This window comes from Oryx dammah, unplaced genomic scaffold (genome assembly GCF_014754425.2).
Source record: "Oryx dammah isolate SB20612 unplaced genomic scaffold, SCBI_Odam_1.1 HiC_scaffold_18, whole genome shotgun sequence".
Classification (NCBI taxonomy): Eukaryota; Metazoa; Chordata; class Mammalia; order Artiodactyla; family Bovidae; genus Oryx; species Oryx dammah.
The window spans coordinates 32,010,026-32,035,158 of record NW_024070202.1 but is presented as its reverse complement, the minus strand read 5'-3'; the positions used below and the strand labels follow the sequence as shown (position 1 = coordinate 32,035,158).

The 25,133-nt window shown below is 38.8% G+C and overlaps 1 protein-coding gene across 1 annotated transcript; it reads left to right on the top strand.

Annotated features, from left to right (window-relative positions):
- The first annotated feature begins 303 nt into the window (after nt 1–303).
- On the top strand, nt 304–7,670 carry TOMM7 (translocase of outer mitochondrial membrane 7). Its single transcript, XM_040260653.1, has 3 exons — nt 304–506; nt 3,771–3,819; nt 7,438–7,670. The coding sequence occupies exons 1-3, from the start codon at nt 404–406 to the stop codon at nt 7,451–7,453; spliced, it is 168 nt and encodes a 55-aa protein (XP_040116587.1). The 5' UTR covers nt 304–403; the 3' UTR covers nt 7,454–7,670.
- The last annotated feature ends 17,463 nt before the right edge of the window (nt 7,671–25,133 follow it).

Sequence of the window (25,133 nt, the reverse complement as noted above, 5' to 3'; positions counted from 1 at the left end):
AGATAAAAAACACTTGGAGATAAACTTTGAAAAGTGGGTGCGGCTGTAGGAAGAGAAAGGACGTTCTGGGCTGAAGGAATCTCTTGAACATTGCCCCAGGCATCCAGCAATCAAGGAAACCTGGCGATTCCTAAATAGTACAAAGGGAATTTGGACCTCCTAACGAAAAGAATTAGCAGCAGCAGCAGCAGCAGCGACGAAAAGAATCAACAACGCATGCGCTTTCCACAGGCGGGGCCGCGGAGGGGCGAGGCAGGTTAAGGAGGATGAATTGCGACCTTCGTTTGGCGACGCTCACGACTCCTGCCGTAAAGGCCGGTATGGCGCGTGCGCGTCTCCTTTCGTGCAGATTCCTTACGCCGTTTGCTGCTGTTGTCTCACGGGTGTCGCCAGCGCTGTCGCAATGGTGAAGCTGAGCAAAGAGGCCAAGCAGAGGCTGCAACAACTTTTCAAGGGAGGACAATTTGCCATCCGATGGGGTTTTATTCCTCTCGTGATTTACCTGGGTCAGTGGGAGAAGAACCTGGTAGGAGACGGGAGGGAAGAGGGTGCGGATGCTGAGACTCCATTTTGGCCTGAGGCGTGAGGGAGAAACGCGACCACGCCGAGCGCGTCTTTCCAGGCTCTCTGGTCAAGCGTGGTCCGTCTAAGCTGAGTTCGCGTTCTTGTTCTATCCTTCCCCCTACTCCCCCCCTTTTTTTTCTTTCTGGTTTTTAACAAGTCACGTAATATTTCCCGTGCAGTTACTACATCTGTAAGCAAGAGGTGACCTACTTTTCAGGATTTGGGGGACCTGAAAAGTCCTGATGTGCGTGGACCTGAGGGCCTGATGTGTGTGAAAGTGATTAATTCACATTTGAACACTAGGTGTGTTTTCGGGAAGGTTATTGTCACCTTTCCAGGTGGGCCTAAGTGGAAAGAGGTTCTAAGCCTCGTGGGTATGCCACTGCCTTGAGGCATGATTATGACGATGGTTGTTGGATGCTTTTCCGTTCTCACGTGCAGGTAAAGGTTTTACGCGCGGGGAAACCGAGGCATAGAACAGTTTTTTTCTTCGCTGAAGGCCACATTGCTGTCAAATAGGGGAGCTATGAACTCAAGCAGTGGCCCATCAAGGCCCATACTCTTAACCACCATGCTGTATTGCAGAAATTTGAAAGTGGTAAGGCCCATATTTTTGCCTAGGGCCGCACATTGAGACTGTACACCGTTTCTCGCCTGGGGTAGTTTTGTATTTTTAAACTGATTGCCCGGTTCAGGCAGTAGGACGGAGTGGATAGCGTTCCGCCTTTGTCAGTTTGAGCGTAGAGTTTGACATTTTGAAAAACTCCGGTTCACATTTCACAATCCTATGATTTTTAACTAGATGCTGCTGCTTGTTTTTGGTTTTATGTTTTTTAGGTGTCACGTCTTTTGTAAGACGCAGTACCTTCACTCAGCCTTGACGGAGCGTTTGATTATGCTGGATATTCCGTAGGCAATTGTGGCTCCCATTTCCCCATGACTTGCAAGCCAACTAATAACCTGGAGATACTTCAGAATGCAGGGCTTTAAAAGACCCTTTCCTCCCTTATTTTGAACGCATTTTGGGGGGGGAGGGGGAGCGGGGTTTGGCTGCCCCGTGGTCATGTGAAACTTCCGCTACCAGACATTGAACCTGCACTCCCTGCAGTGGGAGAGCGGATTCTTCACCGCTTCCCGGACTACCCGGGAAGTCCCTACAACACAGTTTTTGAAAAGGACTTACCTGTTTTGGCTGTGCCAGTTCTTAGTCGTAGCTTGTAGGATCTAGTTCCTTGACCAGGGATGGATCCCTGGCCCCCTGCTTTGGGAGCAGAGAGTCTTAGCCACTGGACCACCAGGGAAGTACTGCATTTTTCAAAGAAGCATTAGTTCCCCAGATTTTAGTAACTTTGTGTAGGTATTGAAAATTAGAGCAAGTAATTAGCCTGCTCTTATAGGCTGTTATTCCCTTCTTTCTCCCAAACTGTCCTCTTCCCTAGCCTTCACTTAACTGTAGAAGGGCCTAGTTTTGCTAGGCAAACACTGGGAGGAACTGTCCTTCTAGCTAAGGAAGGAAGTTAAGGGGTCCTTGATTCTTCCCCTTCTTTGTTCTGTGTCCTATTTCCATTGTGTATGTCGGGTCCCATTTTAGTCTACACCTGCTTTCTTTGTCCATGTGTAGTCTTTGCTCTTCTATAAGTCTTTTTCAGGTACCTTTTCTCCTCTCCTTTTTGAAATTCCTTTTCTGTTACCAGAAAGCTGCAGCTGGTTGTTAAAATCTGTATAAGGAGGGTTTTGGTCTGAAGAGTAGATAATGGTTTTCTTTTCCACCCTAGAATTATTTTCCTTTTTGTGCACACTGGCTATTTTCTTTTTACTAGGATTACTAGTAATCCTACAGCTTACTGCTGGTACCCTTGTGTCTAGCTCAGGTGGAGACTGATGTTAAGGCTTTTTATCTTTCCTTGTTAACCACTGTTTTTTCCTCATACTGTATCTAAGCTTAATTTTAGGTCTGACCTAGTGCCCATGCTTTACCTCTCCACCTCAGCTCTCAGTAAAACTTTGCAAGTGCATATTGAATTTCTTGTGTAGTTTAGTTTCAAACATAACCTTTTGGGGCTTCTGGAAGTACAGTGGGAATATAGTGCTATAAAATAGGACAGTGACCTGATAAAGCATGTTTGGACATTTACCAACAAAAAGATTTTAGTGAGTTACCTGTTGGAAAACAATTCTCCATAGTGTCTTGAATTTCTACAAATCTTGTGAGCAGAGTCAGTGACCACCCTTTGTTCATGTTTTTAAGGATGTTTGTAGGGTGGACAGCTTTGGAAAATAGTACCATGGTAAAGGGGAGGCATGCGGTCCCTGCCCATTATAAAAGATTCTGGTTCCCCAAACACAGGGTCAGGGATCATCTTTAAATGCTGATTAGTCTGATTACAGCTATTGCTTGTAATAAGAGCATTGATTTAATTAGCAATAGCTTGAAGTTTTTTTTCCATCACCAGCCTTTGGTTGCTTTGTAAAGAGAGGTTCATGGGGATAAGATATCTTCAATTTTTTTCTTTAAAAAAGTATAATTTTTTACAGAAATAGACTCACAGACTCACAGAACAGCCTTGTGTGGGGTGGGCAAGAATGAGGGGAATGGATAGTTAGGGAGTTTGAGATGAACAGGTATACACTGCTCTATTTAAAATGGATAACCGACTGTACAGCACAGGGAACTCTGCTCAGTGTTACGTGGAAGCCTGGATGGGAGGGAGTTTGGGGGAGAATGGATATATGTATATGTATGGCTGAGTCCCTCTACTCTCCATCTGAAACCAGCACAGCATTGTTAATCAACACAGCATTTTTAATTAGCTATATTCCAAAAGAAAATAAGTAAGTTTTTTTTTTTTTTTAATATGCTTTTAAAAAAAAGTCTTAGTACTCTTTGTAGTTCTTCATTCAGTTTGATTTGGTAGTTTGTCCTTTTTGTGGGTAATGACTAAGAATGAAAGACAGTGTGTGCTAAGGGCTTCTATTATAGGAATAAGGTAGTTTGTCTTCCCTACTGTTTAGTTCTGCACATGATCACATACTCTAGTGAAGATTCAAAACTATTCTGTTGTACAGGTAAATCTAGGTAATTCTGGTAGATGTGGATGTCATTCTAGCTACCAAATACTGATTTAGAAAGAAAACATTGTAAATTTTTTGTCTGCTAGAGTTTTAATTGGTCTTTATTCTCTTCCTTCCCTCTCCCTTCCCCCCAGGATTTAAGAGGGGTGCAGATCCTGGAATGCCTGAACCAACTGTTTTGAGGTACTGCTCTTACAAATACACATTGCAGGGCAAATGTTCATATATAAGTACTAAATCATGGCAAGCAGAAGAGAAGTAGTGCTAGGTATTGTAATGGAGCTTTATCAGTCAGGTGTAGTTTTGGGCTATTGGAAAATTGCAGCAATTTGCAGACCAGTCTAACTTTCATGACCGGGTAACTGCTTTCTCTCGTCTTCCTAATGTCTGTTTACTGTACTGTGTTATAATCATAATGAAGCATGTTTTAAAAGGAAAAGAACTAATGTATCCTGCCACTTTAAAAGCGGAACTGTTCTTAATTCCCATATTCCTGTCTTATCCTTATTAAGATATGTGAAACTTTCTGTATCATTCTAACAACAGTACAGAGAATTTTTTTTCACCCCAAATTAGAATTGATAGCCCATGTATTTTCCACTTGTTGATCACTTAGGTGTTTCCGGGTTTTTTTAGTATTTTAATTAACAATATAACAAACATTTTTATGTGCATAGGTTTTATAGGTTTAGGTTTATTTCCTTGTGATAAATTCTCATGGGATTAATAAGTCAGTGTATGGACATTTGTGGCTCTGAAAATGCATTCCTTTCAAATTTCCTTTCTCCAAGACAACCTTGATGGTGTTGGATAAACACTGGTGAAACCTTCCATGTACACACACACAGCTACTCGAAGTATATGTATACATATACTCATATGCACGTGTGTGTACATACTTGTGAAAACCATATGTATGCATGTGTGTGTGTGTGAAGACAGAATCTGGAACAGGAAGAATTGCTCTGTAGAAAGGACTGGTACTCATAGCATTGGGATGAGTAGCACCCCTGCACAGGTGCTGTGGAATTCCACTTTGACCTGTGTTCCAGACATTTCTTGTGGATTGTCCTAACAGACTTTTTGCTGCTGTTCTAGATCTGTTTCTTCACACTCCTAATCGAAGCTACTGTTTTCTAGAATGGGAAGAATAATAATGGTCATATTACTAACAGTCATTTGTAGTGTGTCAGCCACTGTGTTAAGTGCTTTATATACAGCATCTCTAATCGTTACTTCAGTCCTTCAGAGCTGATCATACAGTCAGTGGGTAGTGGTGTATGTCTGTCTTGAAGGCCTGTACACTTTCCACTGGGTCTTGTGGCCTCCCGCAGATATGATCTGCTACTTTACTTAGCACAATGCCATCTGATATGAATTTCCTTCACATTCTCTGCCTTGCCAGTCTCTCCTTTTCTCAATGCAAGGTTTTTTTCTTCAGGGTACTGCCAAACGTGCTGTCCACATGTCCATTTATGCTATTACTCTTTACTGATAAAATTCTTCAATGAATGGTTTTCACTCCCTGCTTCCTTTCTTCACTTCCCTCTCTTTTCTTAATCTTTTGTGGTACAGCCTCTTAAAACTGCTTTCAGAGGTCCCCGTCAGGCTTTTTTTTTTTTTTTCAGTTCTTACTCTTTGAACTATCAGTTTTCTTTTTTGTAAAATGGGGACTCAGGTAATGTGTCTGCTACTGAGTAGCTGATTGACCTTAGACCAGTTATTTCCTAAGGGAAACAGTACCTTAGGAAATACTATCAGGGATGGGACTACCTGGTCAAGCTGTGTGAACATTTTTCAAGGACTGAAAATTATCATCAAATACTTCTTTCCAAGAGGCTGTTAACCTAGGATGAAGTTTCGTCTTCTACAAGTTTATAATATCTGATTTATAAGATTGTCCTGAGAATTGAATAAGATTATTGTATGTAAAGTATTAACAGTGCTTGACACATAATGTATGAGCAATAAACTTAATAATTTTTAGCCTTTCTCTGTCATCTCCTTCACTCTACTTTTCTCCTGTGAAAATTAGGCTCTAGTTACATGATACACTGTATTTTTTCATGCCTTTGTCTGTATGCTTGTTCTCTGTCCGCCTGGAATGCTTCTTCCCTCAGTTTCCACTAGATGAAAACCTACCTTTAGAAAAGCTCAATCTCAAATTTATCACCTCTTCCTTAAATCTTTTCCACCTTCTCCTAGCAGAAACTGCTCCATTTTCTGCATCTCATTCTCTGCTTTGTATTATGCTTGTTGCTTGTTTTCATTCGTTTTGTCCTGTGAGTACCTGAAGTAGCTGCCAGATACTTGGAGAACACTTTGAAGGTGCTGAATTAACTTAATTAAAGGATCCTAACTTCTTTGTGGTGTTGGGACAGGAATTGATATAGCATTTCTTCTTGTACAGCTTTTAGACTGGACCTGCATGCTGGGAAACAGTATTTTGTGCCCTAGGTGATACAGAACCCGGAAGTGGGGATAGATGTGCCCTTCTGTAGTATTGGCTTCAGCTATCTCACCAAGAGTTGGCCCTTCGAAGTGAGGCAGCCACCCCTTCCCCCCTGGCTTTTCGTGTCTTTATCGTTATCTCAGTGCTCCTCTCCTTTCTGGTGGTGCTGATCATTCTTTTCTGTCATTGGGGACATTTTCTGATTTCTTTCCAGGGGTATTTGTGATTTAGGAAGGAAATGAGTGCTGAAAAGGGTTATCCTCTTACAGAATTTCATATACGATGCTGCTTATACTGGGAAGACTGACTAAAGAGGTCTTACCGGGTTGCCTAGTCTGTACTCTGAAAGGAATAGACTTGTATTTGTCAGGGTTTTCAGTAATGTAAATGTTTTATTAATGTAAAACTCAGGACTATAAAGTTTATTGTTTATATATAAATTTATTTATATAGTACTTATGAAAATAATGTAGTTCAAGATTTACTGGTGTCTTTTCCTTGTTGTTGGATTCCTTGGGATTAGGTCCCCATTCATTGGTATCCATCCTCTTTCACACAGGATGGTTCTATGTATTAGGTTGTTTGATACCAATGCCTTATTCAAAATGCAGTATTTAGTGAATAAGGGGCAGTATCTTAGTAAAACATTATTTAGGCAAAATACATGAATATTAACTAACTGGGAGAATGATTGTTCCCATTATCTGTATAAGGCCAAGGAAGATTTTCTTTTCTGTTTATCTTAGATGCTCATTACTAATGAGGAAGAGACCTTGATAAATGAATATTTTGTTTTCATATCTTAACTGTATGCAAATATACTTGGGATTTAATGGGAGATTTTAATACACGTTTGAAAATTGAAAATAAGTGCATGTTGGTTTGCTTTATACACAAAAGGAAAATACTTTCTAAATACAAACTTAACAGAATGCTCATATTGTCATTTTGAAATGCAGTTTTATTTAAGTTGACTTACTACTAGAAACTACATTTTTAATCAACAGGGCTTAGAAATAAAACACATCTTGTCTCCTTCCTGTATCTAACAAGGATATACCTTTATTTTCTGGTTTCATCAATCCTTCATGTCACTCTTCTGATTGACCTCAATTTATGTTTTCCTTTTTGTTTATAATAGGTAACTACAATTAAAAGTAATAAAATTGTATTTCTTTAAATAGGTCTCTGCTTTTTTTACTCAGTGAGATTGATTCTTCTGCTAATTCTGAATTTGATGGTTGAGTAAACATGAACATAAATGTATAAAATCTTCTAGTTCTTAAGCTGTGTTTGAGAAGCTTTTACTTTGGGGTTTAATTTATTTCTCCTCTTCACAAACATTTTAGCTTACTTTGGGGATAAAGGACTGTTTGGTCATCTGGTTTTGGAAGCAGTCAATGCAGAGGAACAACATGGAAGGTGTGCTCTCTGGCTGGGATAAGAGATGGGACATCGTTCAGACGGTCACCAATTGGATGGCACAGGGCTCTTACTTCTCAGATGCATCTGTGGCAGAGTGGAACCTCTACTGACTTATTTATGATAGACTGTATTAAAATAAATGTTTTTAACAATGTTATGTCTTGAGTCCTTTTTGAATTGAACCTAATAGGACTGTCAGGTAAAAATTTAGCCATTTGGTACTTTTTCAAAACAGAGATCTATGTGTCTAGATGATACTTTGAAAAAGAAGAACATTTCCAAGTTAATTCATGTCTGTTCACTTAACAAATGGATTCTAGTTTCCCTTTGCAGTGAATTAATAACTCCTTTTGAGATGTTCTGAGGTAGTAAAAGGAGAGAGAGCTCTCTGTGATGTACTGGCCCCTAACTTCCAGGGGTGACGTTCTGATGAAACAGGATTCTTTGGCTGTGTTGGCAGGGCATGAGAATGGCATTGGAGGCTTATATGTCTGATTTGTGAGTTAAATGTGAGTCTTGGATTTCCCTCACTAGGAAGCTGGACGTGGCTGAGCAGGAGCCCATGGAGATCTACACAGAACAGTAGTACTTCCTATTTTCTGATAAAAGCGTTCATGGGAACTAGTTCAGTTCTATTGTGGTTTCCTGGGACCTTTATCTGTATTTGAAGGCACCAGTCACCTCCTCCCTTTTTCTTAAACTTAGCTTTTGTAATTCTAACAAAATAGCTCTATTTCCTTATTTTGGGGAATTGTAATTAATTATAGGAAAGTAGGCTTGAAACAAGTGATGACACATTGGATTGAATGTTTTAAACATCTGAGTCAGAGAATGATCCTGAATGTAATCTCAGGTAACTGGGCCAATCATTACCAGAAATATCCTCCTTATTTCTAATGTAAAGCCCTCTTGGCGATTTAAATCTATTTTCTCAAGTTTCGTTATCTTTGCCTTGGAGATGTGGACTATTACGGAAGCTTTTTGCATAAGGGAGTTTTAAAGTGGAATTCTTGAGAGCTAACTGCAGAGAAATCATTTCTGGTATGTACTTAATGTAATTGCTTTAATATTTCATGAATCTGAGCATGTATGCTTTTGCTAAGAGCTCTGACTAGCTTTTAAATCCCCTAGAATTGCTTAAAATTGTGGCTGCCTTCTACACCCCCATTCTTTCTACTAAATGGGTTGTCAGTGAATTGTTGTTAGTATTTTGGTACACATTTTTCTTTTTCACTCAAGCTTTCTAGAACTTCAGAAAATAAAGCTAGGGAAGTGCCCAATTTGATATACTTACATGGATAAGAAACAAATGGTTTTGTACTTTAGGAGCTAACTTGTAGTTGTTTATAAAACCCGCAAATATTTTTGAAGTAAGAAATTGGGAATTAAGTAGAAAGGGACTAGTTCCTAGTTCTCATATCTGAGGAAGCTAAGGAACAGAATTTAAGCATTTGTTCAACGCACAGGATAAGAACTGAGACTAAGTCTCCACTTTAAAGTTTATTTCTGAAGGTTTGTGAAATGTTTATCATTAAGCTCCTACATTTTATTGAACTTTAGATTTTAGGACAGTGCAGTCCTGTTGAGCAAACATGAGTCTGTTCTGTGTTAAACACTAGAGAATCCTTACAAATACGATGGTTCCTTTTTATTATTTTTAAAAATTTTTTAAAGTTGGAGTATAGTTGCAATGTTGTGTTAATTTTTGCTATGCAATAGATTATTTCTGACCTTAATTTTGCTTAGACAAACCCTGAGCTGACAGGACCTGATTTGAGTCCTGGTCCTGCTACTTAGTTCCTACTGCCCTTCATAGAGAAGTCAGTTACTCTTTAGACTGGAGTTTCTTCCACAAAATAGGGATAGTACTTGTCTCAATGCGTTAGTCCCTAAACGACAAGAATACCGGAGTGGGTAGCCATTTCCTACTCTGTGGTTGGCATAGCTGATCCTAGACTAGCAATCCTAGTCCTAGAAGCTTGTTAGCAAAGCACATTTTCAGCTCTTCCTGGATCAGAAATGGGATGACCTCCAATGATCTGTGTGTTTTAATTACTTCCAGCAATGTTTTAAATTGAACTTGTTATCTGAGAGAGCTGTAGAATTCAATACAGTGTAAGAACCCATATAGAAAGATCCCTGTACGTGTTACCTAGTTTCCTCGAGTGGTGGCATCTTGTAAGACTATGATTTCAGGATACTGATGTTGATACAGTCAGAACTTATCCATTACCACAAGCATCCCTCAGGTTGCCTTTTTCATAGCTAACCTCCCTCCCTCACACCCTTGGCAACTAGTAATCTATTGTCCATTTCTATAGTTTTTCTCATTTCATTTTCATATGTAAGAAAGTTACATAAATGGAATCATACAGTAAGTAACCTTTTTGGATTGGCTTTTTTTTTTTTTCCTTTGGGATTGGAATGAAAACTGACCTTTTTCCAGTCCTGTGGCCACTGCTGAGTTTTTTCCACTCACTGTAATTTGTAGATGGGTTGAGGTTTTGGGTTTATTCAGTTTATTCCTTTTTATTGCCGAGTAGTCCATGGTGTGGATATATGTAGAGGACATTAGAGTTGTTCCCAGTTTTTAACTATTATGAATAAAGCTGCTACGAGCATTTGTGAACATCTTTTTGTGAGCTCAATCTGTATTTTAAAAAGCCCTGTCATGAATACTGTCCTAGGCTTGCAGTAACCTTCTTGCTTCCCAATAGGCATTAAAGTCTTCCCTGTCATATCCAGATTGATCCTTTTAAAAGTAAGATCACATCACATCTTGATAAAACTCTCCAGTGATTTCCTATCTCACTGAGAATAAATGCCCAAATCCTTTCTATGACCTACAAAACAAATCTGGTTTTATGTGCCTTTGATCTGTTACTCACCTAGGATTCTTCATGTTCGCTTGCACTCTTGCTATTTTGATTTCTTGTCCTTCAGAAAGGACAGGCATGTTCTTACTTTGGAATTTGAGTTAGCTATTTTCTCTGCTGGAATTATTTTTCCTAGATATCCATGTGTGTGGCTTTATTCTATTCTCTGCCCAAATGCCATTTTGATAGAGACAACCTCTCTGATCCTTATGTAAAATAGCAAACTCCACACCAGTCTTGTCACTCACTGTCTTTTTTAAATTTTATTTTTCAAAAATTGAAGTATAGTTGATTTACAATATTGTGTTAGTTTGTGTACAACAAAGTGATTTAGTATTCATACACACACACACACACACACACATATATATGATCATATATATATGATTCTTTTCCATTATAGGTTATAAGATACTGAATATAGTTATCTGTGCTATGTAGTACGTCTTTGTTTATTTTATATATAGTAGTGTATCTATTAATACCAAACTCCTAATTTATCCCTCTTTGGTGACCATAAATTTATTTTCTGTGTAAGTCTATTTCTGTTTTAAAAATAATTTATATCATTTTTTTTAATCTATGAGTAAGTGATATCATGATATTTGACTATCTGATTCTGATTATTAGTATGATAATCTCTAGTTCCATTCTCATTGCCGTAAATGGTATTTCATTTTTTTATGGCTGAATAGTATTCGTGTGTGTGTGTGTATGTGTCCATTCATCTGCCAATGAACATTTAGGTTGCTTCCCTATCTTGGCTAGTGTAAATAGTGCTGCTGTGAACATTGGGGTGTGTGTGTCTTTTTGAATTAGAGTGTTTATTTTTTTCAGATCTATGCTCAGGAGTGAGAGTACTGGATCATATTTAGCTCTCTTTTTATTACATAAGGAACCTCCATACTGTTCTCTATAGTAGCTATGCCAGTTTACATTCCCATCAGCAGTGTAGGAGGCATCCCTTTTCTCCACGCCCTCTCCAGCATTTATTGCTTATCGATACTGGCCATTCTAACTGGTGTGAGTTGATACCTTCATTGTATATAGTTTTGATTTACATCTCCCTGTTAAGTAGCAATATTGAGTTTCTTCATGTGGCCACCAGCATGTCTCGTTGGCCCATTCTCACCTTTCACCTAGTCTTCAAAGAAATTTTATCCACCTGATTTTCTATATATACATGTATAGTCTTATCTTACTTTGAAAATGCAAACTACGTAAACACAGGATATTTTTATGTATTTTTAGAGGCTAGCACAGGTCCTGACGTGTAGTAGATGTTCGATTAGAATGAATGGGTGAATAAGATTATATGTGTTAAGTGTAAAATGCTTTGAGAACTGGAAACTTACGAATCATTATAAAGGGCCAGTATTATTCTCTGTGTTATTCATAATTGGTAAAAAAAAGCCTTCATGAAAGATGACATCAAAAGATGTTGGGAGGAGATGATATGAGAGAGGGAATGTTTACTATGACTTGGCACTCTTCATTTAGTCACCACAACAATGTTATGAAGTAGGACATTAACTCCATTTTACAGATGAAACAGGTTTGGGTCATTTTCCCCAAATCACAGAGAAAACTTGTATTTGAACCCATGTCTGCTAACTAAAATCTTATGATGTTATTGATATGTGCCACCATTAAAAGTAATTTATACAACTAATAAAATGGTATAATACACATTTACAGCAACTACAAAATATTAACATTCCAAGTTCCATAAAGAGGGCCCATCTACTTCATCTAATATCCAGGGCTGTATACACAATAGCACATAGAGTAGTCAAATTCACATCACAAATGTAATTTACTTGAAATTATTATGCCAGCTGTAGTAAACTAAATGTTTATTTTTGTTATCTTTCCTTGACTAGCCTATGTTTCTATTGAGGTATATTTTACATACAATAAAATAGGCATATCTTAAGTGTACAGTTTGGTGAGTGCTGCCAGTTTTGTATACCCTGTAACCACCATGCCAAGATTGGGGCCAGGATCTCCTTGAACCTGGGATCCTTAGTGTATCACACATGGTAGGTGCTCAGGAAATGCTTTTGAATTAAATGATAAACTTTTTTGAGGTTGATCTAGAAACTATAGGGAAGTTTGAATTGACGTTCTTTCTTTCCTGTAAGAAGCAAAGATGTGTATATAGTCCATGGGGTGACCCGTGAAGAGTCGGACAGGTCTGAAAAACAGCAATGACAGTATTAGAATTTTACTCAAAACTGGGATGATGAATAAAAGGTCCTGCAGCACATTTTGTTACATCAAGCAGAGTCCAGAAGATAAGGAAAAGGGCATGGAGACAGACAGGAAGAAATACATTTTTTTCTGAAAAAAACAAATACAAAAACAAAAAACTGTGCCACTAACAGGAAGTGAGCTAAGAAATGTCAGCAACTCCCTCATGTTCCCTAATGTCTACTGAGGAGGAGACTATAAACAAGAAAGAAGCTCCTAGAGAGCAAAATTAGAGGTCCCAGGGTTTCCGTGGAAGTAGAGCTGAAAGCCCCAGATACTGCCAGGAAAGGAAGTTGTTTCTGTCCCCATGTGATCCTATATTGCTACAGACCAGTGACCACTGTAAGTTTTCCTCTCTCCCCTTTTTTGAATGGCAATTTTAATGCTATTTTCTTGCTCCTGTTCTGCCTTTGTATACTGGATAAGTTGGGGATGGTTAACTTGTCTTTAAGCTCTTAGGTTGCTGGCCCCTGGAGGGCACTTCAGTCCAGATGGGAGGTGCACATTTCCCAGAATTCCCGACCTATAACTTGGTTGCAATATCTAGATGAGACTTGAGAATTAGTATGTATGAATATTTGGTCAGCAAAAGTGGACATGTCAGAGAATCAAAAATTCATTTTCTGTTTCTCAAATTTAGCAGTTAGGTGTGTCTCTGACTAACAATTTGATAATTGAGATAGAAGCAGAAGTGTTGTGTGGTACTTCTGGGAAGTTTCCATAAAAGGGAAGTTTGTTTCTTGGATCTGAGATCACTGGATTACAGCTGACCATAAGGTTAAAGGCCATGCGTGAGGAATGGTTGAGTGGTAAACTCTTAGGAGTCTAGTAGGTCTCTGTACAAATGAAAAGACCCTGTTTGCTCACACTTTCATTGACTCATGTGTTATCAAATTTTCTGGTCTTTCTAAACAGATAAAGTATTGTTCTTTATGTTAGCATTTTTTTTTAAATGAGTGAGGTAAGCGCCTTTTCATATTTTAAAGAATCATTTGTTTCCTTTAGCCCATTTTTCTGTTGGAGTATTGATCTTTTCCATACTGATTTACAGGCACTTTATATTTTAGGAAAATTTTATCTGTGATATTAGTTGTAGATATTTTCTCCCAAGTTTTCATTTGTCATTTGATTTAGCTTAATGACCATCCTTGCCATGTAGAAGTTTTGAATTATATTAATTAGATCATTGACTTATAAAAATGCCATTTGGGTATTATTTCATACTAACAAAGTCTTTTTTTCTCTTGAGGTTGGACAAAAATATTTTCCTAAGATTCCCTTGGTATATGCTTTTTGATTCTTATTTGTTAGGAAATGTAGTTTTTACTTTTTAATTAAAAATATTTTTATGTAACTTTAAAAGGTTATACTGCATTTATAGTTATTACAGAATATTGCTGTTATATACTATGTATTGTAACATCCTTGTAGTCAACAATTTGTACTTCCAAGTCCCAACTCCTGAATTACCCCTTCCCTCAACAGGCAACCACTAGATTGTTCTATGAGTCTGCATTTTTTGGTTACATTCACTATTTTGCTGTATTTTTTAGATTTCACCTATAAGTGATATCATATTGTATTTGTCTTTCTCTGACTTATTTCACTTAGAATAATGCCCTCCAAGTCTGTCCATGTTGCTGCAGATGGCGAAACATTTTTTTATGGTTAAGTGGTATGTGTGTCTGTGTGTTTGTTTATATGTATATATACCACATCTTTATCTTTTGGCATATTTTGGTTTACATTTTGTATTTTATTCCATTTGTAATTTATAACTAAAATGGTTTCTCATTTTACTTCACCACAACTTCTCTTAATGATTTTATTACTACCCTGACTTCAGGTTCCAGGGAGGAGATAAGATCAAGTAGATCTTACCTGAAATAGTTAGCATCAACTGGAGACATTGAAGGTGAAATGAAACAAGAAGAGGTTTTTGTAACAAATTCCGAAAGGATCACATTAGTTTCTTGGAGTCATACCCTCTCCTGCCTTTGGACCTCAACAAATGCCTGTTAATTCTCCCTCTGTTCCTGCTCCCTTTCCCAATCGTCCCCATTTTCCTGACTTTCTTACCATAAGGGCAAGGGCCTGGTTGATTTGTTTGTTGTTATATCCCTAACACCTGGACTGGTACATCGTACGTAGTGAGGTCTCAATATTTGGTAAGCTAAGAAGTAGAAATGCATAGAATGTTAATTGCCTACCCAAAATCCATTTCTGCGCAACCTCTGAATTTCTGCTCAGCTCTGTTCTCCAGTTTCCTGGAGTCTAACTTGCCCTGTGTTCATACAACTCAGGACCAAGTCTCTGAGAAGTTTCTGTAGATTCACTGTTGGATGCATTTTTAATGAGATGTGTATGCAAGAGGCAGATACTGCTCTGATGTGAGGAAAAAAGTTCTGTAATAGTATATGTTTTCTGTCTTGAAGAACTCCCTCCTCTGTGATATATTTAATGCTGAGTATCTTTTAACAGGACCGTTCTCCAAATTTTAATTTTTTTCTTTTGCTTTTTTGGGTCTTTAAGTAATAGATTGAAGGAAAGTAAATAAAATACCTAAGATTATGCATTTACATTATTTCTCATATTGATGAGTTGTTTAAGTGGCCCGTGGATCAATTTATATGCAATTAGAGCAAATATTGGAGCTATTGTCATTTTTATTATCATCTTTCTCTTCTTCATTACTGTTATTTAAAATAAAGTCTCTATTTTAAAATACCACCATTCTTCACTTGTATGTCTTAGAGTACCGAATTCCAACCTCAATAATTTGCTTCTCTGAATTATGTATTGTATTTCCAGATTATCATGTTGAATGGTAATCTGTAAGGGCTAACGATTAAATTGCATTATGTTAATTTGCATATCCATTTGCTCCGTGTCCAGAGCTTGAGGGACTGAAACACAGGGTGAGCACCTTTAAAAAAACTTTTTTTTAACTTTTTATTTTGTATTGGAGTTAGCTGATTAACTATGTTTTTGATAGTTTCAGATGGACAGCAAAGGAACTCATCCATACAGGTGAGCACCTTTTTGATGGAGGGTCTGAGACCAAATTTTGGGAGAGTGGTCAGTCCTGTAAGGGGTCCTGAACTTGAAGAAGAGTGCAGTGGTTTGGCTTCTGGACTCTGGATCTGGAGAGAGGGTGGAGGCTTTGAAAGGGGGAGATTTAAATTGTCCAGACATTCTTCCGCTTAATTTTTGCAGCCAAACCTAATTATTAGTTATGGACTGTCTTTAACACCCTAATATACCCATTGTAAGTTGAAAATAAGAGAAAAAATGCATTTAATATGCCTAACCTAACCAAGCATCATAGCTTAGCCTGCTGCTGCTGCTAAATCACTTCAGTCGTTTCCGACTCTGCGACCCCATAGACAGCAGCCCGTCAGGCTCCCCTGTCCCTGGGATTCTCCAGGCAAGAACTCTGGAGTAGCTTAGCCTAGCTTGCCTTAAATGTGTTCAGAACACTTAGGGTTGGGCAAAAATCATCTAACACAAAGTGTTGAACATCTGATGTAATTTGTTGAGTATGGTATTGAAAGGGAAAAATAGAACAGCTATGTGGGTGCGGGATGGTTGTAAGTATATTAGTTGTTGTCACGATCATGTGGCTGGGAGCTGAGGCTCCCTGTTGCTGTCCAGCACGACGAGAGAACATTGTACCACATTTCACCAGCCCAAGAAAAAATCAAAATTCTAGCTAGATATGGTTTCCACTGAAGGTGTCTCGCTTTCACACCATTACAATGTCAAGAACTCAAGTTGAACCATTGTTAAATTGGAGACTGTCTAATTTTATTTTGTAGATGTTTATTACCAGGTAAGTTTTAGTTAAATCTCACTCTTACCCAACTGTTTCCCTTATTAGAAAAATAACTTGTTTAGGGTAAAGGAGAATAAAAAGGTAAATAAGAGAGTATCTTTCCAAAAAGATTTTAGATGACTTATTTTCTTCTATTTTTTTTCCTCTTTCCATGAGTCTGTGGATTTATTTTATTGATCTGTCTTCAAATTCATTAATTTGTGTTTTCTGTTATGCTGTTAACCCATCTGATAAATTATTTGTTTCTGATATTGAACTTTGCATTATTAGATGTCAACTTGATTTCTTTAAAAATAAAGATTCAGTTCTTTGTTGATGTACTCCCTCTTGTTATCTTCACTGTCAGTCAACTTCTGTTTTACTTTACATGTTAATTATAGTTATTTTGAAGTCATTTCTGCTAACTTCAGTATCTGAAGCATCTCATCATTCTAATGCTTGGCTATTAGTCTCTTTATCTTGATTCTTCTCCCCTGGTAATTTTTTATTTCACGTGTGAAATAAACCTCATTTAAAATGGAATCAGGAAGACTTGAAGTGGGGAGCTCTCACCCACATATCACTCCCCACAGCTTACAGACCTCAGTTGGAGGAAAGAATTACTTCTGACCCATCAACAACAAGCTGTCCACTGCCTACAGCCAAGAAAGAACTTCCACAGCCCTCACTAGTTTTCTCCTAAAAGCCTAATAAAGGCCCACCTTTCCCTAGTCTCCTCAGACCTGCCTGTGGTGCACCCTGGAGTTTTGCATGTTCTGAGCTGCAATTCTGCTCTTCCCGAATAAGCTCATTTTCCAACTGGCTGTGTTGTTTTTTTTTTTTTTTTAACACAAGCTAGATATGGTGGATAATATTTGTAGAAGCTCTGGATTGTATCATCTTCTAAAAAGTGTTGAATTTTGTTCTTGTTCGGTCGCTCAGTTGTGTCTGACTGTTTGTGACCCCATGGACTGCATGCAGCACGCCAGGCTTCCCTGTCCTTCACCATCTCCTGGAGCTTGCTCAAACTCATGTCCATTGAGTCAGTGATGCATCCAACCGTCTCATCTTCTATCATCTCCTCCTGCTTTCTATCTTTCCCAGCATCAGGGTCTTTTCCAGTGAGTCAGCTCTTCGGATGAGGTGGCCAGAGTATTGAAGCTTTCAGCTTTAGCAAGAGTCCTTCCAATAAATATTCAGGATTGATTTTCTTTTTAGGACTGACTAGAATTTTATTCTAGCTGTCAATTAAGTTACTGGCAAATCACCTTCATTCTGATGAGGATTGGATGTAGATCGTTATAGTTGGTTTATTTCAGTTTTGACCTTTCTCTCAGGGTGTAGCCTTTATACCTAGAGCATGATCTTTTTTGGTGGCTCATCTGAAAGTCTGGGATCCAATATCCCTCTGCTGTGGCTCTTAGGTGGCTGGAACTCAATCTTCCCAGCACTGTGCTGCCTCTGAAACTTCTTCCCAGCTGTCCAGTATCTCAACAGTTATTCTCTTCTAGGACTTGAAAATCTCACCCATTGCTCATACAGCTTGGAGCCAAGGATGTGGGAAGAATTTCTATAAAATTTCCAGTTCTTGCTCTGAAGTTCTCTCCTGTCACTTCCCCTACCCAGCCCCTGACCTCTGAATCCCAACCACCATGGCAACCTCTGTTTCCTCTGTCCTTTGTAATGCAACTTTCTTCTAGAACTCAACTTCCTGAACAGCGTAAATGTGAAGCTCGTTTTGCTTTCCTTCTTTAAAGTACTAGTTCTGTTTTAATTGCTGTCCAATCCTGAAAATTGTTATTTTGTGCATTTTGTCCTGAGTATGTCAATAAGTCTAAGTCTGGTATCAGCTATTCTGTCATGGATGGAAGTCCCAGACTTTGATTGTTTAATTGACACAGTGGTCAATGAGAGCTGTAGTAGGCAGATATTCTTGGCTTATTTGTTTTTCCTTTTCTTTCTTTAAATAAAAAGGGGCTCTAATTAACAGTATTGATGTGAGTGGGTAGCTAGATTATTAGAATTTTCAAATGCTTTGAAGAAAACTCCTATGAGCTATTTTACTTGAAAAGGTCTTCATAGAACTATTAGTTTACTTTTTTTCTTAAAGAGAAAACCTCCTCTCTGAAAGGCTATAGCTGTAGGTAATTCAGCATATGTTAATCCTTTCTAAAGAACTTGGTTGGAAAAAAAAGTATAATTACTGTGGCTTTGCCTTCTGATTGGCCTTTCTTTCTGATTAGATCAGGAAATGCCTAGAATATTTGTAGATCTAAAAATGATGACAAATGAAATAGATGTAATCTCAAAACAAGTTTCTGAGGTACAACAAACTAGGACACATTAGGTTAAATCTAAAAGTCTTTTTTAACGTTCTGTAATCTGGGATTACTATGTTTTGAAGGTTTAATTCTAGCAATTGACATCTTTGCAGGTGACAGCGTAAATCACAGAGCTTAAAATTTCCTGGATACAGATTTACTTAAAATTGCTCCATGGCTCTCAAGCTACTTCCCCATGGTGGAGAACGCCAACTGTATTCCTTTCTGCGAAAGCAGAGGTTCCTCTTAAAGGTCATTGCATGATAGGGCCTTCACAATAAGCTAGTCCAGTGTCCTCTGTGGCAGCTTCTAAAACGGCTTCCAGTGATTTCCAGCCTCCTAGTATTCATGCCTGTATTAGTTCACTTAGAGCTACCATAACAAAATACCACAGACTAGGCAATTTAAACACAGAAATGTATTTTTTCACATTTCTGGAGGGTAGAAGCTCAAGATCAAGGTGTTGACAGATTTGATATCTCTCATATGGCCTTCTTTTTGCCTTATAGATGACTGTCTTACTGCATCTTCACAGGGCCTTTCCTCTGCCTGTGAGTCCCTGATATCTCTTCCTCTTTTCATAATGATTCTAGTCATTGGATTAGGGCTACTCTCATGACCTAATTTAATCTTATTACCTCTTTAAAGTCCCTATCTCCTAATACAGTCATATTCTAAGATACTGAACTTGGGACTTCAAGATACGGATTTTATGGTGACTCAACAATGCCCTTGTGTAATCCTTTCCCCTCGAGTGTGGGATGGACCTAGTGACTGGCCTCTAATGATTTAAATATGGCACAAATGGTGATAGCTTGCTTTTGATATTGGGCTAAAAAGACTATGATTTCTGTCTTGTTCAATCTTTCTCTGGTTCTTCTTGCTTGCTTGTTCTGATGGAAGCAAGCTGTCATGTTGGGAGTTCCTGTGGAGAGAGGCCCACTTGGCAAGAAACAGGGCCTTGCAGCCTGCAGCTCCAAGGAACTGAGGTTCTCCGTCCAACAACCCAGTAGGAACTGAATCCTGCCAATGGCCACATGAGTGAGATTCAAAGCAGATTCTTTTCCACTTGAATCTTAAGATGACTGCAGTCTCAGCTGCCACGTGGACTACAATCTGGTGAGAGAGCCAAAGGCCCACTTAAGCTGCATCTAGATTTCTGACCTTTAGAAACTGTGAGATAATAAATGTTTTAAGCCTCTGAGTTTTGGGGGTAATTTCTAACACAGCAATAGATGTACTCTCTATAAGTTCTATAAAAGTGAGGGTAGCTAATATATTCTCATTTTGCCATTGTTGAGAACAAGTAGTAGTTACCACTTATAGACTATGTGTAGTACAGTGCTGTTTATTTCCATGTATTATTTACTTTAATTCTCACAACAGCCTGTTTTTATCTTCAGTTTACAGAAAAGAAAATAGATTTAAAATGGGTTTGATAATATGTTCTAGGTCATACTCCTAAAGAGTGGTAAGTGGGGATTTGAACCCACAGTCTCCGTGAAAGTGTGTGGCCCTGTGAAAAGCAAAAATATGGGGCTTCTTGATTAAAAATTGTTAGGAACTTCAAGATGGTAACAGCAGAGTGTGAAATGAAGTTTCATGCCATGAGGTTAGATGCCATTTGGAGGGCACTGGAGAGACAAAATTGTTGGATGCCTTCTAGGGTCTGGCTCTGTTGCAGGTACAAGCTCATATAATCCTATGGCAACCATATGGGATTAAATGTTATCACATCCTATAGATGAGGAAACTGAAGCCCAGGGACACTGTACTTTTCCTAATATCAAATAACTTTTTCCACTGAGGAGTGTTCCCTTTCTGGAGTATAGAATTGAAGTTAATGAAATGTGATTAGCAAGTGTGGCCTGTCTTTAAAGTTTAGTCTCTAATGTTTTGAGGTATAAATGGGGCTGTGGACTTTGGAAGAATCACCTAGATATCCAGCAGGGGGTGTGGGAGAGCAGCACTTGGCTGGTAAAAAGGTCTGAGCTGCAGACATGGCAAGATCAGTATTGTAGCCTTGCTGTCTTGGTATTTTACTTGTCTTCTAGCTTGTATTTCAAGGTCAGTGCCTTATCTTTGTTTTCCTTTTGGGAAAAGAATTGCCTTTGGCACTGTTATCTTAGAAGGAGCAGGAATTGATGTCATACACCAAAATCACAACTACTTACAGTGCAGCTATCTATGAGAATGATCTGAAGACTAGCAGAAAAGATTTTCTACAAATAAAGATATAAAAAAAGAACCATAACAAGATGGATAGGAAGGGCAGAAATGCAGTATATTCAGAACTTTCACTGCCAAAAATGGGACCCATGTTTGAGGGTAAAATCATAATTGTAGAGGTTCCCCCCAGACGTGAGGGGTTGTAGCCCTATAATAGCTTCCCCAGCTTGGGAGTCCTGTACCAGGAAGAGAAGCCCCCAGAATGTCTGACTTTGGAAGCCAGACTTGTGTACAGGAGAGTAAGAGGGCTGTAGGAAACATTAGTTCAGTCGCTCAGTCGTGTCTGACTCTTTGTGACCCCATGCATCACAGCACGCCAAGCCTCCCTGTCCATCACCAACTCCCAGAGTTCACTCAAACTCATGTCCATCAAGTTGGTGATGCCATCCAGCCATCTCATCCTCTGGCATCCTCTTCTCCTCCTGCCCCCAATCCCTCCCAGCATCAGAGTCTTTTCCAATGAGTCAACACTTTGCATGAGGTGACCAAAGTACTGGAGTTTCAGCTTTAGCATCATTCCTTCCAAAGAACACCCAGGGCTGATCTTCAGAATGGACTGGTTGGATCTCCTTGCTGTCCAAGGGACTCTCAAGAGTCTTCTCCAACACCACAGTTCAAAAGCATCAATTCTTCAGCGCTCAGCTTTCTTCACAGCCCAACTCTCACATCCATACATGACTACTGGAAAAACCATAGCCTTGACTAGACGGACCTTTGTTGGCAAAGTAATGTCTCTGCTTTTGAATATGCTGTCTAGGTTGGTCATAACTTTCCTTCCAAGGAGTAAGCGTCTTTTAATTTCATGGCTGCAATCAAGATCTGCAGTGATTTTGGAGCCCCCAAAAATAAAGTCAGCCACTGTTTCCCCATCTATTTGCCATGAAGTGATGGGACCAGATGCCATGATCTTAGTTTTCTGAATGTTGAGCTTTTTCCAACTTTTTCACTCTCCTCTCACTTTCATCAAGAGGCTTTTTAGTTCCTCTTCACTTTCTGCCATAAGGGTGGTGTCATCTGCATATCTGAGGTGATTGATATTTATCCCAGCAATCTTGATTCCAGCTTGTGCTTCTTCCAGCCCAGAGTTTCTCATTATGTACTCTGCATCTAGGTTAAATAAGCAGGGTGACAGTATACAGCCTTGACATACTCCTTTTCCTATTTGGAACCAGTCTATTGTTCCATGTCCAGTTCTAACTGTTGCTTCCTGACCTACATATAGGTTTTTCAAGATGCAGGTCAGGTGGAATGGTATTCCCATCTCTCAGAATTTTCCACAGTTTATTGTGATCCACACAGTCAAAGGCTTTGGCATAGTCAGTAAAGCAGAAATAGATGTTTTTCTGGAACTCTTGCTTTTTTGATGATCCAACAGATGTTGGCAGTTTGATCTCTGGTTCCTCTGCCTTTTCTAAAGCCAGCTTGAACATCTGGAAGTTCATGGTTCACATATTGCTGAACCCTGGCTTGGAGAATTTTGAGCATTACTTTACTAGTGTGTGAAATGAGTGCAATTGTGTGGTAGTTTGAGCATTCTTTGGCATTGCCTTTCTCTGCCCTTAAGGGTACATGCAAAAATCTCACATGCTCTAAGTCCCAGCACAGAGGCAGTAATTTGAAAGAAGCCTGGGTCAGATCAACTTGCTGATCTTGGAGAGCCTCTCAGAGATCCAGGAGACAACTGGGATTCCTCCTGGGACATAGACATTAGTGATAACAACTTTTGGTAGCTCATTCTATCACAAGGACACTGGTGCTGGCAAGAGTCATTTTGGAGTCTTCCCTCTAACCTCTTAGTAATGGGAGTTTACCTGCCCAAAACAGTAGGCTGGCACCATGCTAGGATACTCTAGGCAGTACAGACAGCCATATTGGGATTTATATCACCCCCCAGTGGAGTGGGCCAGCAAACACCACATGATGCAGGACCTGGGAGCCAACAGGGCTAGGGTCAGCCCTGCCTACCAGTACACCCATGGTAGTCAACCTTACCACAGCAGAAGGACCCATACAGCCCACATACTGGATACCTTGAGTATGCCTCTGGTAACCAGAGGGACTGTGCTTCTGGGTCCCCTACAACAACTCAAGAGTAGGAACACTTCAAGTTTAGGAAATGTGATGGTATAGCTAATACGTAGAAATAAACACAGAGAATTAGGTAAAAGGAGGAGAGAGAAGAATATGTTCCAAATGAAGAAAAAGAACAAAACTTCAGAAAAAGAATGAAAGTGGAGAAAGCAGTCTACATCATAAAGGTTCTCAGTGAATTCAGGGAAAGGACAGATGAGCAGTGTGAATTTTAACCTAAAGTTAGAAATACAAAGAGAAATCAAACAGCTGGAGAATACAATAATGGAAATTAAAAAAATGAATGAATAAATGAGATTATTTGATATAGAGGAATGGATTAGTGAACTAGAAGACAGAGTAGTGAAAATCAGAACAGGAAAAAATGAATGTTTTAAAATGAGGATAGTTTAAAAGATCTCTGAGATAGCATCAAGCATACTAAGATTTGCATTATAGGGGTCTCAGAGGGAGAAGAGTGAGGAAAAGGGGTAGAGAGCTATTCTGAAGTAATAATAGCTTAAAACACCCCTAACCCAGGAAAGGAAACAGCCATCCAGTTTCAAGAAGCGCAGGGTCCTGAACAAGATGAGTTCAAAGAGGTTTACACTGAAGACACTTTATAAGTGAAATGACCAAAATTTAAGATGAAGAGATACTCTTAAAAGCAGCAAGATAAACTAGATATCTGCAAGGGAATTTCTGTGAGATACTCAGCTGACTTCAGCAGAAACTGCAGTCTAGAAGGGATTGGCACCATACATTCAAAATGATGAAAGGAAAAAACCTACAACCAAGAATACTGTACCCAACAAGGCTATCATTCAGCTCTGAAAGGGAGATAAAGAGTTTTACAGACAAGCAAATGCTAAAAGAGTTCAGATCCACTAAATCAGCATGACAAGAAATGTTAAAAAGAACTTTTTAAAGTGGGAAATAAAAAACAACTAGAAATATAAAATTTATGAAAGGAAAAATTTGGTAAACTCATTTGTGCAGTAAAGGTAGTAGATAAATCACTAATATAGCTAGTTCAGTTCAATTGTTCAGTAGTGTCCGAATCTTTGCGACTCCATGAATCACAGCATGCCAGGCCTTCCTGTCCATCACCAACTCCCAGAGTCCACCCAAACCCATGTCCATCGAGTCAGTGATGCCATCAACTATCTCATCCTCTGTCATCTCCTTCTCCTGCCCTCAAATTTTCCCAGCATCAGGGTCTTTTCCAGTGAGTCAGCTCTTTGCATCAGGTGGCCAAAGTATTGGAGTTTCAGCTTCAACATCAGTTCCTCCAATGAAGACCCAGCACTGATCTCCTTTAGGATGGACTGGTTGGATCTCCTTGTAGTTCAAGGGACTCAAGAGTCTTCTCCAACACTACAGTTCAAAAGCATCAATTCTTAGGCACTCAGCTTTCTTCACAGTCCAACTCTCACATCCATACATGACCACTGGAAAAACCATAGCCTTGACTAGACTTTGTTGGCAAAGTAATGTCTCTGCTTTTGAATATGCTATCTAGGTTGGTCATAACTTTCCTTTCAAGGAGTAAGCGTCTTTTAATTTCATGGCTGCAATCAACAGCTGCAGTGATTTTGGAGCCCAGAAAAATATAGTCATCCACTGTTTCCATTGTTTCCCCATCTATTTCCCATGAAGTGATGGGACCAGATGCCATCACTGGATGATCTTAGTTTTTTGAATGGTGAGCTTTAAGGCAACTCTTTCACTCTCTTCTTTCACTTTCATCACTTTTCAAGGCTCTTGAGTTCTTCTTCACTTTTAGCTAGTAGGAAGATTAAAAACAAAAGAAGTAAAATCATCTATAGCCATAAGTAGTAGTGGGATAAATTCCTGGAAAAATACAATTTTTAAATGCTGACTCGGGAAGAAAGAGGAAATATGAACAGACCAATTGCTAGTAATGAAATTGAATCAATAGTAATAAAAACCTCCCAATAAACAAATGTTCAGGACTAGATGACTACACATGTGAGTTTTACCACACATTTAAAGAAGAATTAACATCTGTCTTCAAACTATTCCAAAAAATTAAA